The sequence below is a fragment of the Podarcis liolepis genome (genome assembly GCF_965112155.1).
Source record: "Podarcis liolepis genome assembly, chromosome: 3".
Classification (NCBI taxonomy): Eukaryota; Metazoa; Chordata; class Lepidosauria; order Squamata; family Lacertidae; genus Podarcis; species Podarcis liolepis.
Window position 1 is genome coordinate 57,482,599 of NC_139557.1, and position 26,892 is coordinate 57,509,490.

Consider the following 26,892-nt stretch of genomic DNA (forward strand, 5'->3'; position numbering starts at 1 on the left):
ACCTTTATGTAAGTGTAACAGAAGAATTATTTAATGACCGTATTATTTATTTACTAATATCTTGTGGACCCAGTCTAAGCTTTCAGCTCTTAGACTCTGCGTTCAAATGTTATGATTCCTACAAGAGGGTTTTTCTGTGTGTGACATATATATGATATAGTTTATATAAGGGCATGTTAACCTGTCAGCATCCTCCATTTAACAACTGCTGCTTTGAAAAACGACATAGTTTTCAAAGAGCTATATATCTACATTTATTTCTGTGAATAAAAACAAGCTGAAGGAGCTTTGTTCTATCCAGTATTTAGTTCTATTTTTGAGTTGCAGAACCCATTCAAAGACCTGTTGAGGTATTCTGTGTGTGGACACAAACAAACAAACACATGAGACACACAGAGAGAGAACTTTGTGTACAAATTACTGAGTATAATTATTATAAATTATGTTTATATTTATACTTTTTGTTCTGCCACAGGACACTTTTTATATGCATGTTATATGCATTATGAAAACCATCCATGTCCATTTGGGGATGAACACTTTCAAGCCTAGATATTGGTGCTTTTGGTCAACCCCCACCCATATTTGTATAAAATCTTCATGATTAGAGTAAATTTAAAACTTGTCTAAATGCAAGATATTTCAATCCTCTTTAGTTCCAGTACAGACATCCAAATGAGGATGGTAATTATTTTCAAAAATCGTTAAGAATCCATAGGGTCATTGCTTTCAGATATGGTGCCAAGACAATGTTTAGGCTTGGCAGTCTCCAAACATTCCCTCAGAGCTTCTTTGTTCATACAATATCTAGCAGTCATGTTTGCACCACCTACACTAATGCTGCAATGGGGGTTTCCTGCAGGAAACATATATAGCAGGGATGAGGAAGCTGTGGTGCTCCAGATATCGGTGGTCTACTGCTGCAGTCACCTGTGATCATTGTTTGAGGCTGGCGGGAGTTGGAGTCAACACCTGGAAGGTCACAGGTTCCTTGTCCAAGATACATAGTGTGCAGGGCAGGTGTGCATCTCTAAATATTAAAGAACACACATTAGGAAGCCATGTTTTGATGTTGCTCCCTTACACACGTCCACCATGCTCATTCAATTCATCCATCCAATCAACCTATTCAAGCCCTGAACAGGGTTCAAGATGATCACCATTAGATCTATGTGAGTTGGCATGTAGCATTAGCCTGAGGTTCTTTCATGTCAGTTACTTTGTCACTTTCATCAAACTTAACAAATTGAAATGACAACAACTGAGAAAACCTGAAAATTTTGTTTATTGATTGACCACTGGGCTTTCCACAACTACTCTTTGGGTGTCTCCAAGCGATAGATTTGTCCCTTAATAAACTTGCCCTCACTAATGGGCAATATATTAATGTGATTAGATTTTCCTGTGATGGTCTGATTTGTGAATGATGTTTCCAAAGCCAAGCAATCCTATGATAATGAACAGTGCATGACGCTCATATTGTGTGAATGAGCTTGAAGAAACTAAACATACGGTAATTAAGAGAACGTTCAGCATCTGGAATAGTTCAGGGTGAATTCATACTTGCACTTTCCAACAGCAGTAAATTAGTCCAGCATTAAAGTACCTTACTCTGGACTTTCCACACAGCCATATCAGTAGGGAGCTGTCTAGCAATATAGACAGTAATGAGTGAAACATAACATTGTTGGAGTTACTGCTGGAATAAAGTGATGCTGTTTGATTGCATAGATGCAAACACACAACCCTTGGTGCTTTTCCACCTTTCCTTCCAAACAAGTTTCAGTATATATTTCCACAATAGAGGGTGATTTCTTTTGAATGTCAGAAGAGTTATATGGTGTGCATTTGTTAATATTTATTATTTATCAGGCATTTAGACAGTAGATTGGAACAGCTACTAATCTCTGTAATTCTGTATTTAAACAGCAGGCGATAACAGCTCCAGAACAACCATTAAAACCTGTCTAATCAATAGTGTGCAACTTTCTGAATGTTTACTGATTTAAAGCCAATAAACTGCTGGGACAGCATTCTGTGCATTTTAAATTCAGGCGTGCAGCTGCAGATACACTCTTCAGACAAAATCTGTGCTGTTCAAATTGCTGTCAGCAGTTAGAACGGGCCACTCTGAATGCATCAGGGAGTTCAGTGTGCCAGGAAAGTTGTTGCAGGATCACTAGGCTAATGGACATGGCCTGTTTGTGTCTTCTGGGCATGCAGTTACCATCCAGCAGCCTTTAGATATCAGTCTGTCTTAGTTCTGTGATTGGTGCATTTCAGCACCTCCAGGGCTCTGGACAGAGCAAGCATGGCTTGGAGTCAATAAGTGACTGCTGAAAATGAGCAGCACCTCCAGGGCTCTGGACAGAGCAAGCATGGCTTGGAGTCAATAAGTGACTGCTGAAAATGAGCAGAATGCTTGTGAATTCTAGCAAGCAGTTTCTACAAATCTTCCCCAAACCTAGGCCCTTATATCTATTTCTTCTGGAATTTGAATGAGGGCAAGAAATTCTGAGTAAACTTCCTTCCTTGTGGGGCCCAGATTGATTCATGGAATTTCAGTTTTTGTCCATCTAATGGTTAGGCTAAGGATGCTAATATCATTAAGATTATAGACTCATGTAGCTAGAAGAGAATGAATCACCCCAGGACAGTACTTTCACCAGCTCTCTATAATTCAGCCTTGTTGATCAAGGTGACAGCATGTCACATACAGGGGAAAAGGTGAAAATAAACGTGGCTGGAAATAATGCTAGCTTATCACATCTTTTGTGCACAGGCCATGGAATATGGTAGATTTCAATCAACTTGACCTTTCTGAAGATTTCAAAAGAAGTACGCATATCTGGGGCATAGCCAGCATTTCACTTCAATTTATTAATTGTGATAAGTCACTGCTGAATTTACAGTTCTTGACCCATTGTTCATTCCATTAAGCAAATGCAACCATTCCTAGTTGCCTTAAAAAAAGAAAGGAAAAAAGTACACAGCAGGTTTTCTTACAACTTCGGGATGCAAAGAAAGTTTACTTTGTTTATGTGAAGCTAAAGGAGGAATTTTAGACCAAAGAGAATCTGAAGAAGTGTGCATGCACACGAAAGCTCATACCAAGAACTAACTTAGTTGGTCTTTAAGGTGCTACTGGAAGGAATTTTTTATTTTAGAATTTTGTTACTGGTTTTAACAAGGTGCCATAGAATGCTGTATGATCTCATTCTACTTCAGTTTTAGATGCGTCATGGAAGTAGAAATGTGTTGCACTGTTGCTTCTTAGAAGAAGCCTAGACAAGGGACATTATTTTTTAATTATCTTAAATCAGAACATTGCATTGTTTTGAATTGCCAACATTAAGTGGAGTAAAAAGATAATACTGCATTTGCAGCTTACAGTGCACTTTTGCTGAAACTACTTCTAGATATGCCCCTACAAGCTGGAGGATATGTACTTGGCAAACATTAGTTTGACAATAAATTATTTCAGGAAACTCCAGCAGTAGGTAGCTTTTGTTTCTCCTTGGATATTTGAAAGGGATGGCTCAAGTGAGTTGGGAGTGGATCAGTACCCTGTACAATTGCTAGTAGATACTACTAGCATCAATTCTTTACTAAGTATGGTGTGCAGAATTGCAACCATAAATGGATTTTATGTGCCTTCGGTGCAGAAGGGAAATATTAACTTTATACAGTCCTTATTCTGTCACCTTAAATTTATATCAAATGACTAATAAACACCAAATAAAACATGTCAATTTACTCAAGTCTTGATAGTTTGGGGCAAAAAAATATATCACTGCTTTAAATCCCCCTTTATATAAGAAGACAGTTTCAGCCAACATTGCCTTAGATTCAGCACTTTGTCTGGCATTTGCTCTGAATACACCCTGCTGCCGCCAACCATGTGACCTTGCACCTGTTATTGACTCACTCAAGTGTTTGATTGCTGGCTCCTTTTGTCTGTGTATCTGTACGGAGGTGTGAAAATGACTTTTTTTGTGACATGATCTCTAGGCTGTCTCAGCACCTGCATCCTCTGTCAATGGCAGATCGGCATAAGCAGAGTCAATTTGCATCAAGCAAGAGCAGTTTTGATTGTGCCTCTGCTTGTCATATGGCCTCACTGACGGAGGCTGCCTGCAGCTGGTGAGAATATGCCTCTTTTCTCCAAGGGCGGCTCTTGACTGTTCAGTGAAAAGATGGCAATTCTCATTCTGGGATTAAAGCCTCATCCTCTGGGAATGCTGATGCCGCAGATGCCATTTATTTAAGAGGAGCTTGAGCTCGCAGATCCCTTTAAGGAGCACTCTGGTGTAAATCTTTTTGTTGCACACTTGGGCATTGATCTAGCTCCGGTAATGTTATTTATTTTAAGGCATTCTGTGCCATCTTCCTGTCAGACATGACATTCAAGGCAGCTTATAGTTTCATAAAAGCAGAATGAATTTTTCAAAAAGCAACAACCCTGAAAACCACTGTAAGAACAGAGGGTGATGCCTAGCATGGGCATGCACACAGGGTGTGTCGGGTGTGCAGTAGCAACTAGAAGGCACCATTTATCTATTTATATACTGTGCCTCAGCCCTGCGTGTTTAGCAAAATACATACCAGCTCCATTCACATTCGGATGTTCATCTGTGCCCCACTGAAATGATGTGCATCTCCTATCCAGAGCCACCCCTTTAACTGCCTGGAGATCATGTCACAATTTTTATGCAGGGTGGCGTAGAGATTAGGACTAGATGTTGCAATTTTTGTTTGCCTTTCCCATTAATTATACTGCTTTAAACAGCTGCTCCTAGATTCTTATCTGATGCTTCCAATTTATTTTGTGGCCTGAAGTATTTGCTCTGTTCTCCTTCTCCTCAGCACCTGCAGTTTTGCTGTAATTCATTATCTGGGTTGTATCCAACTAAGTCATACTCACATAGACCCACTGAAATGAATGCACTTACATTAATCATGCCCACTGACTTCAATGGGTCTTCCCTTATCTCACCAGATTCACAGCATTTCCTTGACTTCTGCCACCTCTTACCATTTCTTGCATCGTCTTTGGGGTATTAACTTTTCTTACTTCAGAACCAAGAGAAAAATTCTAAGGAACTTCATAAAGAAAGCACAAATGTTCTTCCATCTTGAAATGGATGGAATGCCCCTAGCTTTTGCCTTCTAGCAGGTCAGTCGAAGATAGTTGCCCTTGCAGATCCTGAAGAGCTTCAGCTGTCATCTCCAACGCCTCATTTATCTGAGCACTTCTTTCAACTGACACCATGCTTTCTGTTACAGATGGGTAGCCGTGTTGGTCTGCCATAGTCAAAATAAAAAAATTCCTTCCTGTAGCACCTTAAAGACCAACTAAATTAGTTCTTGGTATAAGCTTTCGTGTGCATGCACACTTCTTCAGATACACACTTCAGATACACACATGTGTATCTGAAGAAGTGTGCATGCACACGAAAGCTTATACCAAGAACTAATTTAGTTGGTCTTTAAGGTGCTACAGGAAGGAATTTTTTTATTTTGACCATGCTTTCTGTGATGGTCGGGTTGGCTTGCTCTCCTAATACAGACGTTGCTTCTCTGCTAACTCTGCTCTTTGTCCTGGACTCTGATGGCTCCCCACCCCCAGTAATAGACTCCCCAGTCCTCCCTGCCCCTGAGCCTACTCGCTGGATGTCATGGGCAGGCTGGATGCAAAGGAGTGGTGGGAGGTACCAGCTGGGGAACCTCCAAGGGAACCCACAGGGGAAGAAGGCTCAGAGCCAGGGGATTGGTGGTGGTACAAGAATGGTCAGAGAGAGAAGAGGGGGCAGACTGGGAGGAGGAGGTGTCGGAAACATGAAGAGGTAACAGGGCTTAGTGAGCAGGAAAAGGCGGAGATGGAGTGCAGTCCAGAAGCAGAAGCGGAGGCTGGAGAGGAGTGGGGGCAGGACTGAAGAAGCTAGGGAGTTTTTGTCTCCTGCTGTGACCATCTCCCTTCCCTTCCAGTGTTCCAGAACACGGGGAGGAATAAAGAGCGTGGAGCATGAGAGACAAAAGAGCCTCAGGTTGTTGGGGAAGCACCTGGGGGAGGGGTCTTAGAAACCAGTGGGAAGGTGGGGACTTTAAGTTCTTGCAGCTATTGGTGTTGCCCGTTCAATCTACCGGAGCCTGTCTTTGCATGCAGGGGAAGTTCCTAACTTATCCACGGTTTGAGACCCATCAGCTACCCTGCTTTAGCTGGCCAGTCAAAGCCATTTCCCAGGGTGTAGCAACTGTTGCATGCTGACAGCTTCTAGGGACCACAGATGAGAGCTGAGTAGAGACCAAGGCAGACAAACTACCCCAGAAGGAGCATGGCATGTACCTCCACCAGAGGTACTACCCCTACCCCACAAACCCCTGCAATATTATCTTACATACTCTGTCCTGGAGTCTATTGGGTGTTCCCCTCCTTGCAGAAGCAATACTGCTTTCACTGCTGAGAGCAAAATCCGCAGAGACTTGTGCTTCCTATTTATCTCTCTATAAACAAGTGAGGTTCCTTTCTTGCTGTTCTTACTTCCTGCCAAGTGTCATCCTGGCCTTTATGCCCATTCATAATTGCCTCCTTGGCGAGTATCACAGCGAACAATGATTTTGGTAGATTCCTTCTGTGGGGGTTCTCTTAGCTCGCTCTGAAGGGCTTTCCCAAGGGTAGCCCCCTCTTATATGGTTTCTTGCCACTTCTTCATGTTGCTCTTGTCTCTAAGCAGAACCGTTTTTTCTCATCTGTTGTATTTACTTTAAAATGGTTCCCAGAAAGCTTAGCCCTTCAATTATGACGGCTTGGGGGGCATTCCTTTGGTTGGGTCCTCAGGCTACCAGCCTTTGCCAACTTGTAGTGATGGGAGTTCTCACCCAAAACATGCAGAGGGCATAGGGTTGGTGAACCTTGAGCTGAGGAGCTTTTTCTTATAAAAGGAGACACATGAAAAGGCATACCCACAGAAACGTCAGGAGGTGTGGATAAATCTAGTTAGTTTATTCAGAAGACTTCATTTTGAACAAAGGTGAGGTTAAAAAAATTAGCAGTTTTTTTCTTGCAGATCTATCAATATCATGAAGCACACGAATCAGCTTTCCAACTTATAAAACCTCATTCATCAGTAATGAAATGTGTGATCCATAGCTAATGAAATGTGTAGCAACAGCTGTACACCTGAGGGGATTGTAGAACAGGAACAGATCTGACACCTCCAACTAAACTCCCAGATTCTGGATTTTTCCATTTCTTTCATTGATATGTCCCCCCCCCGCCAGTCTGAAGGCATCAGCTGCATGTTATGTCATTCTAGGGTCATGTCAACCACAGATCAACTTTATATTGTAAAATAACAGGGGGAGAAGTGTGCTCTCATCCTGGGAATATGCAGTGACGAGCTATATGGCATTTTAGCTTGGGGATTTAGTGGACCCGTATTTAAAAGCTGGATGAGAGTTTCTGATTTCGAACTGCAATGCACACAGGAACGTAACTCCAGAGAAATGATCTGTTGGTCAGTTTCATGAGTCATCATCGTGGATTCCTCAAGCCGTCTCTGAGTTGAAAACAATTCGGGAACACTGCTGGAGTCTACACCGTCATCATCACCAGTGTGATTTTGTATCCACAGCTTTTAGTATCGATAGAAAACAGAAAATCCAATAAACAAGCCATTAAGCTGCCATAGGAACAAAAGACACAGGTACTCCGGGTTTTATTCAAAGTACCACATTGCTTTCAGGAGAAAAGAAAAGAAAAACCACATGTGAAGATTAGCACTTGTAGACTGATGACCCTTACTGCATCAAACGGCTGATTCTGCTGTTTTATACTCTCACCAGGTAGCTTTTCCTGTTTTGCTGACCATGCATTCTGCAACTCAGGTGTTCTGTAGGGAGGGAGAGAGATGGATGATTCAAGAAGATAATAAAAGTCACATTTTAAACTTCTGCTGAAAATAAAAAAGCAAGGCATTCCTAGGAATCAAGGAAAATTTCACATTTAAGTGTGTCTGCTCCACATTTAGAAAGTGGGTGAAGGGTTTATATATGAGGCCTCCCATGTGAGGAAGGGCAATATATAATGAAATCATGAAATCATCATCAGAAGATGTTGAGCTGAAAAGGGAAACATTTGAATCTCTTAGCAGGAAGCTTAGGGAAAAGTCCATTGTTCCTTTGCACAATGACTTGCATAATTTCCTTAAGAGCTAGTGAAGTACAACTAGAATATTGCATGCAGATGTGGTAAATAAGGTTCTAATCTTTTACACACAATATAATTTGTTCTGCACCTGCAAGGAATAGATCTTTTAGTGTATATTTGTATATAATAGATATTCATGTATACTGTATTTGATATCTATGTATACATGTTTTTAGTATATTTGCGTATGATAGATCTTTATATATATTCGTTTAAAAGTCTGTTATTCTTTTTTTATTAACCAGTCAACAAATCTTGCTTTTAAAATAATCCCACTTTGCCAGGAACAACACTACCTCTTAGTCTGGTCTACCTCACTGTGTTGTTGTGAAAATAAATCAGACTTTTTTTACACACACTGATGTGGTTATTATAGTGGTAGCCTAAACATCTTCATTTGGATGTAAGACCCACTGAGTTTAATGCAGCTTCCTCCTAGCTGATTAGTTTAGGATTGCAGTCTTGCTAGGAGAATGTGACATAAATAAATAAAGTTTAAGAGCATATCCCAGGAGTTGGGCATAGCAGTAATGTATGGAAATGCACATTGGGTTGAGGGGCAGTATATAGTCGTGTCTCCCCACTTACGTTCCCAGGTACCATGCAGAATTGTGTATAGTGCCGAAAAGCCTGTAAACACCCTCTAAACTTCTAAAAACTATTGAAAAACCCTTTAAAAACCAGCAGCACTTACCAGACTGGCATGAATGGAGGCAATGATGTCTCTCAGCCTTCCTCATCACTGGAGGATGATGTGAAAATAACGACAAAGGGGGTAGACCCCAGTACCCCAAAGTGGGATTGCAGTTGCAAAGGTTCCTGGGATTGCTAGCTGTTTTCTTGCTGTTTTCAGGCTGTTTTTGCCCTTTCCATGCCTTTTTTTTGCAGTTTAAACCTATTTATTTACTTATTTCCTGGCTTTGCATGTATTTGCTGTTGCACGTAAGTCAAACATGTGTCGGGGTGTGTGTGCCTGTACTGAAGCGTAAATCTTTAAATAACTGAATTTATTACTTGGAACCTGCCAGAAAGGATATTCTTGATAATCAAAGCTCTGCTGAAACTTACGAAATCACAGCATTTCTCTTGCTGCTTAAAATTAATACAAAAACTACAATATGTTGAGAGAAGGATGTGCTTTAAGTGATAACTTGGAAAGATGAAGACAGAGTCTATGATTCTACAGAGAGGGTGGATAATTGTGTGCACAGGGAGAGGTGTATACATGGCCTGAGAGAAAAAAAAGTGAGAGGGATAGATGGACTGGAACGTAGATAGAAAGGTTCACCTAGGTTACGTTTTCAAGATTTCCTTTTTTCTTTTGCAACAATGAGGCCTTCGAACTTGCATTTTAATATGAAAACCCAACATTCCAGGGTTTTAACAAAATCATTAGAAACCTGCCTCTCTGTACACAGATTCTGTGAGCTGCCAAGTAATGCAGCAGAGTCAAGTATTGCTTGTAAAATTGGTTTGCACGGTTACATTTTCCATTCTTTCATGTTTCTTTAATAGCCGCCTGTAGAGAAACAGCCAAAACCAATTTAGAAAGCAGTTCAGCAGAGAAGCTTTCTCCCTACATTTCTTATAGAAAAATCTCTCTGAGTGTGCAGCATAGACAGAGGTTCATAAATATTCTACAGTCACATTTAAAGAATACATAATGTAGTTTCAGCTTTATGATGTATTGTGAGTACTGAGTAAGTATTTACCTGTAAATCCCTCATCTCTTTTAATAATCTATAACATAGGAAAGCAAATATATAATTGCTAGACCGAGGAATGGGACAAACTACTGTGTTAATTTATTGAAACATTTATAGGTTCCCCCTCCCCAATCAAAGACTTACAAGGCAGCTAACAACATATATAAAACAAGAATAGTGTTCATTCATAAAAGATAAACGAAAGTGAATTTGGGTACATGGATGGGGAAAACAACTTTAGATGGCAAATCTTGTATCTAGAATGAACATATTTGAACTGCTACCTAGCAGGCAAAATTGCCATCTCTTTATCTGAAAGATTGAGAAAGAGTTACTGACAGGAAATTGGGCATCTTGGTTATTGCTATCCTGAAATGAAAAATTGGAATTCCATTCTTTAAATATCACCTTACTTTTGTTCTTTGCCTTTTATGTTTAAAACAACGTGGCTACATTTTAGGATAAAGAATTCAAATGCCTTGCATTAAATGACTTAGGTGTGATAATTGCCAATAGAATATTGGATTTGGAGTGAAAAGGTCTGGATTCAGATTCGCATTCAAGCATGATTGCACTAGCCGAAATCTCAGCCAAACCTACTGTACAAGGTTGTGTGAGGGTACACTTTGCGATGAGTCCACTAACCATCTTTTATATATATTATATCCTAGGACAGTTTTCCAGCTCGCTTCGGAGGAATTCATTTTGTAAATCAACCATGGTACATCCATGCCCTCTATACAGTTATACGGCCATTTTTGAAGGAAAAGACAAGGAAAAGGGTATTTTTCTCTTGTTTGTTTGCATGGTTTTGCAAAATTGTTCTTTGTTTCTAGACTGATCACTTTGATTGGCAAACAACACAAGCAGCAGAGGCAGTGCCCCTAGTATTGAAATAAATTCCTTATGAAACACATTCACTCATTCTAAAACTATGTTTGTTTCATCATGCAATGTGCCAATGGGGAATGGCTTCTGTTGTTCTGTTAAGAGTTTTAACTTCCAAGATATTAGGAAGCTGTGCAAAATCGTAATTCAGTAATCATATTTTTTAAAGAGTAAGAACAATTGTAAATATATTTTATGTAAGAGATGAAACATTGATACTAATAGACTTTAGCATCCAGATGATAACAGAGACTAAATAAATTCACCTTCAAACACTGTTCCTTGATCAATCAAAGCTAGCCCCGATTTTATAAGTTTTACAGTGCTTTAAAATGTTCTGAACCTAATGCATTAAGCATAGTTTAAAAATGCTGTGTGTAAGTTAATAAAGAAGCTGTCATGAAATGGGACATAATCAAATTTCCTGTGTTTTAATTTATGGGGAGGTACATTTTCACAAATCTTGGTTATGTTGGGTGCAGCTGCATAATGCTATAAGTAGCCAAAATGTGAAGCATTGGAGTAAAATACTCCCAGGAAGCACCCCATCAATAACTGGACTATAGTATTTTGTACCAGCTGATACTTCTGAATATCATCTCTGCAGATGATATTCAGAAGTATCAGCTGGTACAGAATACTATGTTGACTAGTCAAAGTTATAAAGTCATGAATGGCTCATGTTAACTTAACATTAGACAAAAATACGACACCTGTGTTTTAACATATGGTGATGTACATTTTCACAAGAGTCATAAATGGAAATCTGACCTGCTGGTTTAAAAGAGAAATGGTGGTTGGACTCTGGGGCATTGATTATTGCAGCACTCTGTGTTTTCATTGCCCATTTTCATCAGTCCAGAGTACCAATTTGTTTGATGTGGACACGAATCAAACTCCAGGAAAGTACACCAGCAGAAAAACCCACTCATACTGTATGTGTTAGGGCTTTTTTTCATCCTTTCCCCAAGAACAACTCTTGCACCACATTCATACGCTGCCTTTGAAATCCATAGGAAATTCAAAAGCAGCTTGAAATGACATGCTAAGTAGCACTATTCTTTGAAGGGAAAGAAAAGAAATTTCCACTGTACAGGCTGGAGCTCTTGAGGGTACATGCAAAGGCTAGCTAGATGGCAGCTACTAACTATCTAGAAGCAAAATGCGGTGTCCTGCTGTAGTCAGAGCAAGTGGAATTTGATGAAGGAAGAAGAAATAAATTCCATGACACACATCACAGATCCCGCTCAGTAGGATATTTAAAAAGACCCTGGCGGGGTGCTGTGGTTTATCTTAGATTTCTGACAAGCAGAGATGCTGTGTTATCCAACTCATTCTGGGTTTTTCTCTCCAAAAACACTGTAGTGTTTCTCGGTCATATGTCAATTTTTTTATTTTTTTAGTCTGGAAAATATGCTTGGGGATATTTGGGGGCACTTATGAACCTATGATTGCCTATTCTTTTAATATAAACACACACACACACACACACACACACACACACACACACACTGAAAAGCCATCTTGCTGGATATATTTGCATTCTCCCTTCAGCTTCTGCCACAAAGTGTCAGCTGCATGAAACTTATTCTGGCATGAGATACACTGGAAGTGGTCCGAATTTTAAAATTCTGCCCAGCGGGTTTGTATCCAGTGCTGTGTGACTGGAAGTACCAAGAAGTATTTTTGCAACCATTTGCTTGCACTAGCTACTTCAACCTAATTTTGGCAATCCTCCTTCCCTTTTGTATCCTCCTGCCCCACACCTCAGGCCATACTTGAGAATGCCTGGCCTTGGAGAAGCTTTTCAGTGGGCACAAGAGGCTACAATGGGGAAGAGGTATGTGAACTTCTAATTGCACTGGCTACAATCCAGTATGCATGATTTCTAATAAATTAGAAACCTTTAAGTGGTCCTAAAATGCAACATTCCTTAGAGTTTAGCAGAACATATACATACACATCACACACATACATTTATTAGCTAGGATCCATAGAATGAGATGCATGCACTAGTGGGATTTTTTTTTCTTTTCCTTGTTGAACATCAGACATCCCCAACATAGCTGCTTTTTGAAAACCCTTCATGGATTTGCCTTGTGTCAGGAAAGACTGATATCCACTGAAGGTGCTGGCTTGTAATGTCTTTGATTCATCCTTTTAACAGATATTTCTCCATGGAAATAACCTCAACAGCCTGCACCAGCTAATCCACCCTGAGATTCTGCCTTCTGAATTTGGTGGAATGCTGCCGCCTTACGATATGGGCACGTGGGCAAGAACGCTGCTTGATCACGAATACGACGACGACAGCGAATACAGTGCGGACTCGTACAACACTTCTGCAAAAGAAGTCGAAAAGGACCTGTCTCCCAAATCCATGAAGCGGTGAGTTAGTCTGGCCTGTTGAAGCAGAAAAGAAGGGTGTAGACAAAATGATACCCTCCGGATTTTTGGGTGGACTACAATTCCTGACCATTGATGATGCTTGGATAGGGCTGATGGGAGTCAGAGTCCACAAAGTTCTAAAGGGCATGTCAGTAGCTATCTCTCATGTAGTTGATTTTCTAGACTGAATGACTTCTGCTGAGGGCCAGGACAGTAGCATATGATTTCCTAGGAACATAGGAAGCTGCCATGACTCAGTCATAGTGTTGGTCCCTTTAGCTCATCACTGTTGATACTGTCTGGCAGCAGGTTTCCAAGCAGTATTCTTTATCCACTTGGAGATATCAGGAATTTTATCTGAGATTTTTGGCATGCAAAGCATGAGCTGTGGTGCTTCCCCTATGTAATTTAGCCATTCCATTAAACTGTAATGCATATTGATGCAGTAACATTCGTTGTTTTGTATTCATGCATTTTGAAGTGGAAAAAGAAAACTCCACTCAAGGCAGCTTGCAACATAGAACATTACATTTTCATTAATGATGTAAAATACAAAGAGAGAGGGTCAGCAGTTTAGAAAGATCGTAAAAATATTGTCTGCCTCATATAATAAAAGCCTGCCAGAACAGAAAGTAGTGATGGACAGGGACCAAATGCACTTCATTGATTTGATTGACTATGTATTTCTATGCAACCTTCAATTCAAAGGAGTCCCAACATGGCTTACCAACAATAAAGAACAGCCACAGCTATAGGCTACAATTACAATGTCTGGGCAATTTAGAGCTGACCCCACCAAGGCATATAACACCATTAACAAATCAACAATCACATGATCATAGGTAATTAGAAAACAATTATAAAACAGCAGCTAAAACACAGGCTAAACATTCACCCTCACCCCTCTGCACATACTGCCTCAATAATCATTTACTCTACTGATTGAAATACAAATCCCAGCAAACAAGAGGACATTGATTCAATAGAAATACCTACAAACAGAACCATACTGCAGCAAACGCCTTGTCTCCTACACACTGATCACAAAGGGGTGTGTTTGTGGCAGCAGCCCCTCTATTGTTCCCCGAAGTCAAGCTCTCAGCAAGAGATTGGGATAAGCCCCCTCACAAGCAATCTCAATCCCAGCAACAAACAAAAACAGTGATATCCTATTACAGATCTATAGGTGGGATGTCCAGTAATTGGCAGCGGACGCACCTCATCTCTCTTCCCAGTAGCCACAGCTCATCAGTGTCCAGGCTGCTAGAGCTGCCAGTGAACTGGGTGGGTGGATGGAATTAGTTCCCTTCCCCCCTTCCCTTTGCTCGTACTACCTGGTAGTCTGACAGCCAGTCAGAATTCTCTCCATCCACGTTTCATGCTCCAGCTGCTCACCACTAAGGAATTCCTCTTTTGCCCCACACAGCTGTGCTTCCACACTTAGCAGGACACAGAGGATGGCCTCTCCTTCTGATCTAAGGGAGCAGGTGGGATGGTTTGAAGTTATTTCAAGTCATGGCACTTTCATACCAGCCCTGCAGAGTGTTGTGTGATTCCAGATGTGGAGGACAACCCACTGGGACACAGATATCAGATATTATCATGGGGGAGCCAAGTGCATTATGCTGGAAGAACAAAAGCTATGGAATTGAAACACGAATCCAGCAAAGCACGTCCAACGAGATATGCCCAACTTGTCAGACATTGCTCATACACCTGTGCAAGCCACGCTGTGTGCTACAGAGTTCAGAAATTTAGGTGCCAGAGAAATAACCTGTCAATCACAGGTTAGACAGTATTGTTAGGAACTACATATGTGACTACATTATTATGCTGAGATCTGAAGCCATCCAATTCTGCAACATCAGTAACAAATATTAAATTACATTTGAAGGGAGGACTTTAGAGAAAAAACAGCATTGCATTTCCAGTGACTGCAGTTTCTTTCGAATGAAAAAAATGTTAATGGAATGTAGCTGCATGAACTCTGAAGCTTTGTTCTCTGCTAGTTGACCAGCTTTGCTGAAGGAAACTGTCCTTGCTCAGTGATAATAGGGTGACATGTTTCCCTTTGTTTTGTCAGAAATATTAGTGCAGGCTGGTTGCCAGTCCATTTAAGTTCAAGTGCAAGGGGTGCCATGTGTCACTATCCCAAAGTATCTGTTTGAATCCTTTCTTCCTAAGCCCACAGCCTGAGCTCATCCACCCACTCATGTTTTTAATATCCCCCTTGGGCATTTCCAAGCCATCCACCAGAGATCTACAAACAATTTGTTTCATTAGTCAAGTAGATTAAGCTTTTCTGTTGCACCTCGGCTAGTGGTCAAGTTAATCTCAAGAAGCTGGCGCGTGTATTGCTTCAGCCAAGAATCATTCTGCTCCATGGCTTTGGGGTAAATACTGTTTTGGGTGCCTGCTAATGCTCCTCTTGAAAAGGCCAAGTAGGGCCTCTAGGTAGCATGCGGCGCCAGTTTCAGAGCATTATTAGCCAGATGGTGTGTTGGAAATATTCCACTGCCAGCAGCTTGCAGCTGGCAAGACTTTGTATGAAATCTAATCCCCTTTCCTCAGTAACAGGACGTTTTTACCTTACTGCTAGCACAAATGCATGGAAATCCTTGCTTGACTTCAGTAATAGCTAGTAAACCTATTTTTTCGTAAGATTCATTGAATTCAGATATGTGTGGTTTTTAAAATCTGATATTTCTACAGTCAGTATTTTATTTTTGTTTTTATTATTTATTGGATTTATATACTGTCCTTCATCACAAGATCTCAGGGCGGATTGTCCACTTTGATCCATAGCAGTTTCACTTCTACTAGGGAGCTCCCATCCTGTGAATTAAGTTGATGTCTCTGCCCTCGTTCAGGACACATGCCCCTATAGACACCTGTGCACTGTGTTCAGGAATAAGGCCTTTTGAAACACAAAAGACCGGAAGGGAATTTTGCTCAATTGTGCTTGGAACACTGTATCAGCTGGTACAAAATACTATAGTCCAGTTATTGATGGGGTGCTTCCTGGGAGTATTTTACTCCAATGCTTCACATTTTGGCTACTTATAGCATTATGCAGCTGCACCCAACATAACCAAGATTTGTGAAAATGTACCTCCCCATAAATTAAAACACAGGCAATTTGATTATGTCCCATTTCATGACAGCTTCTTTATTAACTTACACACAGCACTGGCTCTTCTCTGCTGGAGGGCAGACTGCTGCCTATTTGGTAGAGATGCTTTTGCCCCACCTGGAACATGATACTTTTGCCCAGTTTTAGGTGATGTCCCCTCCTGGTGCAGCCCCAGACCACACAGGAGCCCACTGACCTGCTGGAGGGGCTTTGTGGGTACAGGGGGCTGCAGAGGAAGAGAAAGGTTGGTTGCTCAAGATGCCTTCTGCTTGCACCCACCAATGAATTCAATTCCGTTTGTATAACTAATATTTCTCACATTATTTCAACACCTGACTTATTTCTGTATCCAAAATGAGCAAATTGGATGTTGAAGTGAATTAAAAGAGGTTCATTGATTTGTGCAAGATCAGAAGCCCCTAACTTCTATATGTTTTTATCATGGAGTAAGTGATCATGTAAACTTGAGGGTACCCAACAGAGTGCTCTCCAAATGTTGCTGGACTCCAAGTCCCAGCATCTTCACCCATTGGCCATTCTAACTGGGGCTGATGGAAGTTGTAGTCCACATCTTGGTGATCCCTGATATAAAGAATTCAGTGTTGTTCTCTTTGGTGAGTGGATCAGTTTTATCAAGAGAATGACACATGGATGACCAAAAAAATGTATTCTTTGTTAGTGTAAAATAATGATTGAAAGTGATTTATCTGTTAGCGTAGACAGAGTTTGTATCTCAGGGTAGCATTCTGGGGTGACAAACCTCAAAAAAATACATTTTGAATCTGTCCTGAGAAAAGTTTTCCAGCTTTCTTTAGAGGAAGTATGGAGAAGCTGTAGCCCTTTAGGCGTAGTTGGACTATAGCTGCCATCATCTGTGACTTAATAATGACAATTTTATTATTATTGGCCATGCTAGCAGCGTCTGATGAGCGCCGATTTCCAACAACATTTGGAGGGCTATAGGTTCCCCACCCCTGATATAGTGTGTGGAGGAGAGGTGTATATCTTTAAATATTAAATATACACTTGTTGTAGGTATCACACCATATTTCCCAAGCGATTTATTGGATACTGGCTAGCTTTTAAAAAATAAATAAATAAGTGAAGTCTACTTTCATTTGTCTTAATATCAGGCTTTTCTTTTAAAAAAATACTTTTTTCCACAGGTCTCAGTCAGTTGTGGACCCTGGAGTGTTAAAGCGCATGGATAAAAATGAAGAAGAAAACATGCAGCCCTTGCTTTCTCTTGACTAACAATGTCTGAGCATCGAACATGAATTGGGGTGGAAGGTATTGCCTTTCGGCAACAAGCAAACCATTGGGAGGAGAATGTGTACCAGCCGGAATCCTATTTTTCATGTTAATGTAGCATAACATAATGAGGCAGCAGGTTTTGCCAGTCAGCCTGGAACATGCGAGCCCTGGGCTGGAAAACAGGGTGGAAAGGAAGAAGATGAAAAGGAGCAAATATCAATAATATATTCTGTTAAGTGCCAACCTGTTTGTAAATAGAGTCTATTCCTTCTCTCTGCATTTGTAAGTAATGGTAGGGATGTAGTACAGGAAAGGGGAAAAAAGAGTGGCTATTAAAACATGCCAGTTGAATGCACTGTAAAAGAACAAAAAGCACTCTGAGAAAAAAGAAAGAAATCAGACCTAAGTAACATTCATCCTTTTTATACAAAGCCATATTACACCTTTCATATGGACTGCTTTATTCTGTTCAAACATTTTTTCTTTAAACGAGAAGATATAGGGTCCTGTAGACATCATTGTAACTGGTGTGATGTTACCTGTCAATCAGATTGTATTTCACAGACATTGCTGAGATTCATGATGGAAACTAGAAACCATATGAGAGAGAGAGAAAGAAAGAAAGAAAGAAAGAAAGAAAGAAAGAAAGAAAGAAAGAAAGAAAGAAGGTATAGACACAGGGAGCCAAGCACCTTTCTTTGGCATATAAGACAACTGGTTTTTAATCTTTTAATACTAAGTTTGGGGTTTTGAGACCCATTTGGGTCCTGAGCATAAGGTGGGTCTCAAAGAAAGCATCTGCCTCTTATCCAGTCCCCATTTGAGAACTTGAATCCTTGACTGGATCATTTGTAGTAATGCTCAGCATTCCACACATAATACTCAGCAGCAACAGATTGATGCATTTCTAAACCTTACAAAACTGAAGTCTGAATACATATCTATATATTTTTACCACTCTCTACATATAAAGTGTCATTGGTAGATAAGTATATGTAATCAAGGATTTATAAAAACAAATCATACCTATTTGGTGTGCTTAGAGTTTATTATAGATTGTATATTAAGACAATGTCATCGTTAACATAGTAAAAAATTAAGTACCGCATCCTACTTTGAGCAAGATTTAATTGTTATAAGTACGGTGTAGTACAATACCATGCTAAGGCCATCTTTTGTTTGTGATGTAATTGTGTAGATGAAACATGTGCCATATTAGACAGAAAATACATTTTTACCTCAAAAGACCAAACAGTCCCTAAAGTGGACTGAACACGGTCAGCTGTAGTTTAGGGGTATATATTCATCTTTGATGTGTGCTGATATGCTTGTGTATTTTCGCCGTACATCAAGACAAGAATGTACCCTACAACTATACAGATCTCTGTCATCAGAATTTAATATGCCACTTGAACAGGAATGACAAGATCTCTTTCTCGCAAAAAAACCAAAACGTTACTACTGAACTCTTAAGGGCTCTGAAGAAATATATTGGAATTAATTATTGGATATTTAAGATGCCTAAGACCAGGCTTAATGCTGCGACAGAGTGTGTTCCTATTGAAAATCTTCAGTTTCAAGACAGTAGAATGACTTGTTTGTTTTAAATCACCTCCATACCATTCAGAGAAAACCTTCAGATAATTTTGGGGGAAAGAGGAATTAAAATACATTCTGCCTGTACTGTCTTTGTGTAATTCAGATACTCTGTTGAGACACCATATGCATGTCTGCTATCATTGATTTCCACTGCAAGCTAGTGTTAAAATGATGTGAGGCTGTAGTGTATTCTAGACCACTTAATGCACTGCTGGATGCTCAGTTAAGAGATTCTTATTTGGCTTAATTTTACTTTTCCTTATTTAAACTATGGCAATAGTGTTCTTTGCAGGCTAGAGCATTATGCTTGGTTACATTATTGAAGCATTCATCATTCTAATAACATGGTAAATAAGCAACCTATCTATTAAGCAGGGAAACCTTCATGGTGGGAACACTATGATGAATGCATTAACCAAAATGGATCTGTTTTTGACAGGAATGGCTTGTAGTTAACAATACCTATGCTTATCACATCCAGAGATCTTAAGTTGAAGGCTGTGGTCTTAAAACAATGACTGCCTATTGTATGATATCAATTGTCCTTGGGCCACCTCACTGAATAAACACTTAACAGGCAGCCATGGCCAATCTAGGCTATCTAGCATATGTGCCAGGACCAGCAACTGTATCTGGTTTGACCCTTGGTGGTAAGTAAGCAGCCTAACTTATCACAAGACTGCAGCCTCAGAGTTTTCCTAGAAATACAGCTGCAGCACCTTTAGCAACATCAGCAGTAAGAACAGTGCATGTCTCTCCATGGGGCTCTACATCAGTTCCCATGGAGTAATTTGATTAGATATGTGTTCTTTCTCAATTGAAGCTCGGGTCTCTAACTTTAGAAGTTTCCTGTATAGCACTAATACCTTTTTGCATGGCTCCATACGAATGAGCAAGCTGTTGAATGATTGGAATCCTTATGCTTCCAAACTGATAAGAGTTAGACAATTTGGAACAGAAAACTTGTTAGGCAAAATGAAATGGTAATTTGTTCTTAGCTCTATAGTGGATAAGCTTAACTGCAGGTGCAGACATTTGTAGCAGTGCCGGACAAGAGGACTCTGTCTTGGTGCAGCACACAAAAAAAGAGTCTGGTGTTGAAAACAAAAATGAAACACACCTGTAGTTGGCACCTGTCTGTCTTGGGAGACAATGGACGAGGGTTCCTTTACTGGTGAGATCAAACTGTTGGCAGGTTGCAACACTTACTGTGGCTGTAGAGACTGATGCGGGAGAGACATTCTCTGTTGCAGCTGGGGCAGATGGTGACATCCAGTTGTTCTGTTGCAGATGCACCATGGTGTTTCTTCTCTCTGTGATCCTCCCAGAGATCATTTCTCCTATGCTATGGATACATGACTTGACTGCCTGCCTCCAGGCACTGCGGTCATCTGCAAGGGATTCCCATAGAGCGGGGTTCATGTTGCCAGACTTCATGTCATGCTCACAGACATCTTTATAGCACAGCGTTGGTCTGCCAATTGGCCTCTGGAATCCAGTTAAGAGATCAGCTCACCTATTATGCAATTTCATCAAACCAGATTGGCAGCAACATATAATGCATGGCTCCGAAATTCTATGTGTGAAATGAATAATGGCATTTGTGGTACATCTTGAACTGTGTTGTGTACATAGATCTGGGTAGGTGGTGAATGAATGATCTTTCTGGTGGTTAGAGTCGGGAGATGTTGTGTCATATGGTATGTTAGTCCGAAGTCTTAAGATTTGAGATCTGCCAAATACATACAAGTTGATAGAGATAGGAAGCTCCAGGAGCCCTGGAATTATGCTACAGTCAGTTTCTCATTGTACAATAATATCCTGGCCAAGGCAGTAGGGAAAGAGCTAAGCAAAGGCTTTGTTGAGTGGGAGAGCCTGCTCACTTCATTATGGGCTACAGGAGCTATCCTTTCAGGACCATATGCATATCAGGGCACCATCTGTTTCCCTATAAATCCTTGTTCTCTGGCAAAAAGCTTTTATTCAGAAAGCCGAGGGTTTTTCTGAGGGGGGGGGGATAAATGAATTCCAGCCTCAAATACTGTGTTTTGTATCACTAGGGCCTGTCCCCATGATTCCTTCCATATATATGCTGTCATGAAATGGATTATAGGTGGGTCTATTTCATAGGTTGAATCACTCTCATTTAGAGCAATAAAAAGATCTTTTTTCTTGCAGTGTCAGAACTAATTTGCCCAGAGTTAACATGTTCCATATTTAAGCTTCAGTCAAGTCAGCGGTGCTTAAGCCACAGTTGACAGTTTCTGAATGTACACAGACAGAACTGCTGCTGGTGTGACTGAGCATAGCTTTATTAATTCCACTTTACAAAAGCTGAATTTCATTAAGGCTGTTATCCTGGCCTCACTTACCTGGGAATAAACCCAGCTGAATTCAATAGGACTTACCTCTGAGTAGTCATGGTTAGAATTGCGGTGTAACTGACTTTTAACAGCACAATCCCATCCAGGTCTACTCATTGGATATTGGGTATAGAAAGTGGGTATAGGTTGGCATCTCTAAAGGTTCTTATTTTTGCAATCTTCATAAAACTTCATAAAGGAAAAATCAATCTTACCTCATGAAACCTCTGTATACTAAGTGGTTCGTTTTAGTTTTATTTTTGCATTTGAATTCTTGTCTCTATGTGCAGTTTCTGAAATGCATCCCGATGTCTAATTCAGCTATTGCTGTAATGAACACTCAGATAGTCCTCTCAGGAGGTAACACCATGGTTTTACATAATTCAACCTCCATATTTTGCTGAAAATAAACTGATATGTTCCAAAGGAAGTACTCTTGCTGTACAAAATCGGGTCTTCAGAGAGCACCAGCAGATTCTAGGCGCACTGTATGTCCCATAGCCACAAAGTAATTCAGCAGCAGATTTTCAGAGGTGGGTGAGGGAAATTAATAGCTTATTCCTAAGCAGGCTTCCTCCTTTTATGAATCCAAGAAGGCTTATGATGCCAGTAGAAAAAGTCCTTTAAATGAGAAAGCCAGTCCCTTTGATAGCGGTGATCTAAAGGAATATAGGACATGATAAAATCTTACTCAATTGAGCCATTCTTGGGTACAACCTCAGAAGCAGTTTAGGAACCTCCTGTATCTATTTTACATGTTTGCCTGAATTATAAACGAAAACATACTGAGAGCTAGATCCTTGGCAAAGTGATTGTTTTGAATATCACATCACGGAGCAGCCATGGTCTGGAGGTTCAGCACCTAAATCTCACATAAGAACACATGCTGCACATTTTTGTTACAGGACCAGCAATTTCACATTTGAGAGAACTCTTGGGGGGATTCTACACTGACCCAGTGAGTTGTTCATTTTATTTCTTAGTAAAGCCTACGACTTCATCTTTTGTCACCACTGCCTCAGATGCTGACTCCCTTCTCGAGAAAGTTAGTTCAGGCACAGGGATGTGCCTTACATCTCCCACAGTTAAAACAGATGCAAACAATTCATTCAGATTCTCTACGGTCTCCTTTTCCTATTTTAGCAGGCCTTTGACTCCTTTGTTGTCTAAACATCCAATTACCTCTCTGCTCCTGGTGTTTTTCTTCTTGGGGATTGTTGGGTTTAGCATTTTCAACATCATGCTTCTTAAATTATTATTTTCCTTCCATCCATTATTGTCTACTTGCATTTCTTTTGCCAAAGTTTGCATTCCTTTTTGTTCTCATTTCGACGACAATTGCATTTTACTTCCTTGACTGCTTGTTACCCATTCTGGCATCCTCTTGGTCTTGGTGGTACCTTTTCCAGTTCTAGCTAAGCTTCTATTATTGTGGTTTTTAATAACCCCAAGCATTCTGGAGAGAATGGTAGATTTCTGCCCCTCAGGGCACAGCTTGGACCTCTGCCATGGCAATGATTCCACCCCCGCAGTGGTGGTCCCCAGCAGACATGCAAATGTGCCATCCTGCCGCCACACCCTCCATCAACATTGGTCACCACCAATATGTGGGTGGCAGCTGTGTTAGTGACTGTAGGTCTATTGGGTTGTGACTGTTAAATCTCAGTGCAAATCATGACTTCGTTGCCATTGTTTTTATTACCACATCTAGTTTATGTGTAGCAAAGGGTTTACTAAACCCCTTGAAACAAGGTCACATTTCAGCCTAAGTTAAGTACATGCTTACTGTCCTGAATGAAATATCTGAATTTTGACTGGCTCATGCCAAAACTCAGTAAAAACAGGCTTCTAAGAATACCTTTTGGTTTGTTGCCATCAACAGGCTTCTAAGATTTGTTAGAAGATTATGAGACCAGAGGCAGAAACTACAGCCAGGCAGTTTTGTGGTTTTATTTTGGATTAGATGCTTGATAGCAACTGATATGGCATTAACATGGATGACAATATTAAGCATAAGTATGTTAACATGAAATCAAGCTAATGAGATGTCATTTCTTTTAAAGCTTTGAGATGTACTGTAAAGTGCCATATTAATGTGTATAGTAGTGCCTGTTAGATATATAAAGATGCGCAAAGCATTGCTTATCATATTGTGCTGGCATTATATCAAGATTTTTGTTGTTGTTTGTGTCACCGTTCTTCAGGTGAAAAATAGAAACTGAGGCCTATGCATGCAGATTTCAGATCTGTATTCTTTGCCAATTAATGTTTGAGGCTGGTGGAAAAAGTCAAGCTGGTAACTTCCCAATTCTTTTCCTGAAATTGCTCCACATGGTCTGATTGAGAATTAACAACACCCTAGAAAATTGTAGGAAACATTAATCATTGGCCCATCACATAAGGATGGTGGAAACGTCATCGCAAAAAAGGGAAAATGCACCGCAGGGTAACTGTTCTGTCGAAAAATGGTGCAAATCAGGCAAATGTTTTCACAGAGGAAATGTTGGATGACTTGTCCATACTCTTAGTTGAGCACTGCTAGTCTGTAGTGATTAGAAGATTACTAATAGCACTGGCATTTGTGCTATTTTTATAAACACATTTAACATTATGTCTTTTGGTCTCTGTGTGATGTGCAGCACAATCCTTCATATACCTTACTAAAAAGTAAGCTTTGTTGAACTCAATGGGGCTTACTCTCCCAAGTAAGTGGATATGGGATTGCAGTCAGAAGCACCTTTCACAGTCACTCTCTTTTGTGTTTTATGTCTGTGCTACCTGTTCATGTGACATTTTTGACTAGGATGGGGTTAAGAATGGAAAGCGAATGATGCCAACAATTTACAATGGCTTTGTGTAGACCATATTGCAGCCAAGTTACCTAGAGCTGTACATGCTGGATTTGAAAGAGAAAGAATAATCTTTTTTTTTAAAGGAAACACTGGACGGTTAATTCAGAGAGGGAAATGGAACTGATTATTTTCCAGTGTTATTAAAAGCCAGCCAGTTTTCAGATGAGGCAGCGACCACATTCCCATGTTCGTTTTTGACAAGAAAGTTACCACATAATGACATTACCTTTTCAATTTCACCTGGTGACTGTTCTTATAAAATGCACCTCCATATGGTGCCAGGTGGTATTTATCACATTAGGAAATGCTTGAGGCCTGCCAGGTGCCCCGAGGCGATATTAAATAGCAGGCACATTTATAAGAATGACCCTCCCTATGAAACTGACAGGGTAAAATTGTATTGTGATTGAATCTGGGAATTGGACCAAATCCATGTTGCTAATGAGAGTTCTGCTGAGAGAGATCTTTTTTCTTGTTCACTGTACTGACTGGGAAGAACGTATATTTATTGTACTACATTTGTGCCAAAACTGATCAGTATTAAGTACATGGAATAGAATGTTTCATATTCATTTATTCGCGCAAGACTCTTTGAAAAGTTGTAACAAACCTTTTCACTGTTTATATAAACAATATATATTTGAACAAAAATAAACAACTGAAGCTAATTAGTAAGGATGGCTTCAATTTTGTCAAAATAAAGCTTTGATGAAAAAAGTGGCTCAGGACATCTTGATTTTGTCTTAATTTTCATGGCTTTTTCCTTTTCTGACAGTACTGAGAATCAACAGTTTTAAGAAAAAGTAGTAACCTTCTGATATGTTGCTTAGATGATATTAAATATAAACATCAGCAAATTTTTGAATTATTTTTGATCCAAACTCAATTTTTTGACTGGACCTTATTATATTTTAAAAAGTTGTTTGCATATCATAAATCTGAATTGCCTTCCTTCTAGAAGGAGCTCAGGGCAATGTACAATAAAAATCCCACAAGAACAGAAGAACATATCAAATGAACAAACCATATACAAATAACTATACATTCCCTGGAGAAAGGGGAAAGAAGGCAGCATGTGCTGTGCAAAAGGAAGAAGAGATTTGGGGGCTTAAAAAAAAAATACTGCAGTGTTCTGCCTTGTCTAGGAACTATAGAACGAACTCTGCCTCCCTAGAAGGTGAAGCTATGGCAAACCTGTTGCTGCCTGTTGTCTTTGAGGATGGCTTTGCTGGATCAAATCAGAGTCCAGCTGGTCAAGCATTCACAAACAGAGCACATTGGAAATAAATACCGTCTTCAGTTGTGTGTCTCCAGCCACTCTTAATCAGAAATGTACTGCCTTTGAACACAGAAGCCCCGTTCTGATTTATTATGGCTAACAGAATTTGTTTCATTGATTGCCCCAGAGCTCTAATGTTTTGACAGATAATAATATCTCTCTATTAGCTCTTTGCACAATTCAATTTTTTTAACCACTATGTTTAGTTGGCCTGATCCACTGGGGCTCTTACGTTCTTAATCCAAGACACATTTTTCTCCATCCTTAATACAGTCACATGCTTAGCTGACTGCTTTAAGAATGTTGCTGATGCTATATCTGAATTCCTCTTTCCTTTAGGCAGGCAAACATTTAATTACATCCTCTTTACAACACTCATGTTTACATCTTTAGCATGCAAGATCAAAAGCATAAAGGTTGCCTATTTTACATCATGGATGTAGTGATATCCTAAATTAATTAGCTACAAAAGCATTTCTAGCTTCAGAGTTCATTTGATGTTCTCTCCAAGGATGAACCTCCTACCTACTTGCTGCATTAAAAATAATAAAACTAGAACTTAATAATAATGTTTCATTTAAAATATGAATTTACACTTCTGAGAGACAGGACATATCTGCAGAACACAAGCTTAGGGCAAAAGTAGATGCGCAAAACATGAAATGTAAATAAACAGCACTCAGGTTTGGGGTTCAACATTCCTGGGGTTTGAAGGAGGTGAGAGGAAGAAAAGGGGATGAAACCTTAGCCTTGGAGTAAAGTGTGATCTTTCTCCCCTCTGGTTATCTCCCTCCCTCCCCTCCTTCTTGACAAGGTGTCTGAATGGGTTAACACACTGTGTACTAGATCTAGTGGCTTCCTCAGGTGCCTTGCAATCTGTGAGGGAATGGGGGGCCTTAAACTCTTTCCCTTTATTCAATCCACGCACCTGTCTTTGCCACCATTGCACACATCTTCTGTTATGCCTTTGGTAAGATTCTTTCCAGATCAAGTGTTGCATTCCCACTGTGATGCCCGAGTTCCCTGTTCCAGAACTCAAGGCAATCTGTACTTGCATAGGACTTTTGCCTGTTTCCTTGGGCAGTCTAGTTCAACAGCACCCTAAAGGCTCCAGCTGGAAATTCCCCCCGGACGTTAATTCTGCCTTTGAAATCTCAGATTCAAGCAAATTTCATTGTATTGCCTCATCTGCTGTTACTCCACAGCTTCTTGGTTGCAGCA

The 26,892-nt window shown here is 40.1% G+C and overlaps 1 protein-coding gene across 1 annotated transcript in view; it reads left to right on the forward strand.

Annotated features, from left to right (window-relative positions):
* CLVS2 (clavesin 2) overlaps positions 1-24,465 on the forward strand; it is a 41,396-nt gene extending 16,931 nt beyond the window's left edge. The window contains exons 3-5 of the mRNA XM_083496208.1: positions 10,587-10,697; positions 12,971-13,191; positions 17,491-24,465. Of these exons, the coding sequence (XP_083352334.1) occupies positions 10,587-10,697; positions 12,971-13,191; positions 17,491-17,578 (420 nt within the window). The 3' untranslated portion in view covers positions 17,579-24,465. The remainder of the gene's footprint in view (positions 1-10,586; positions 10,698-12,970; positions 13,192-17,490) is intronic.
* The last annotated feature ends 2,427 nt before the right edge of the window (positions 24,466-26,892 follow it).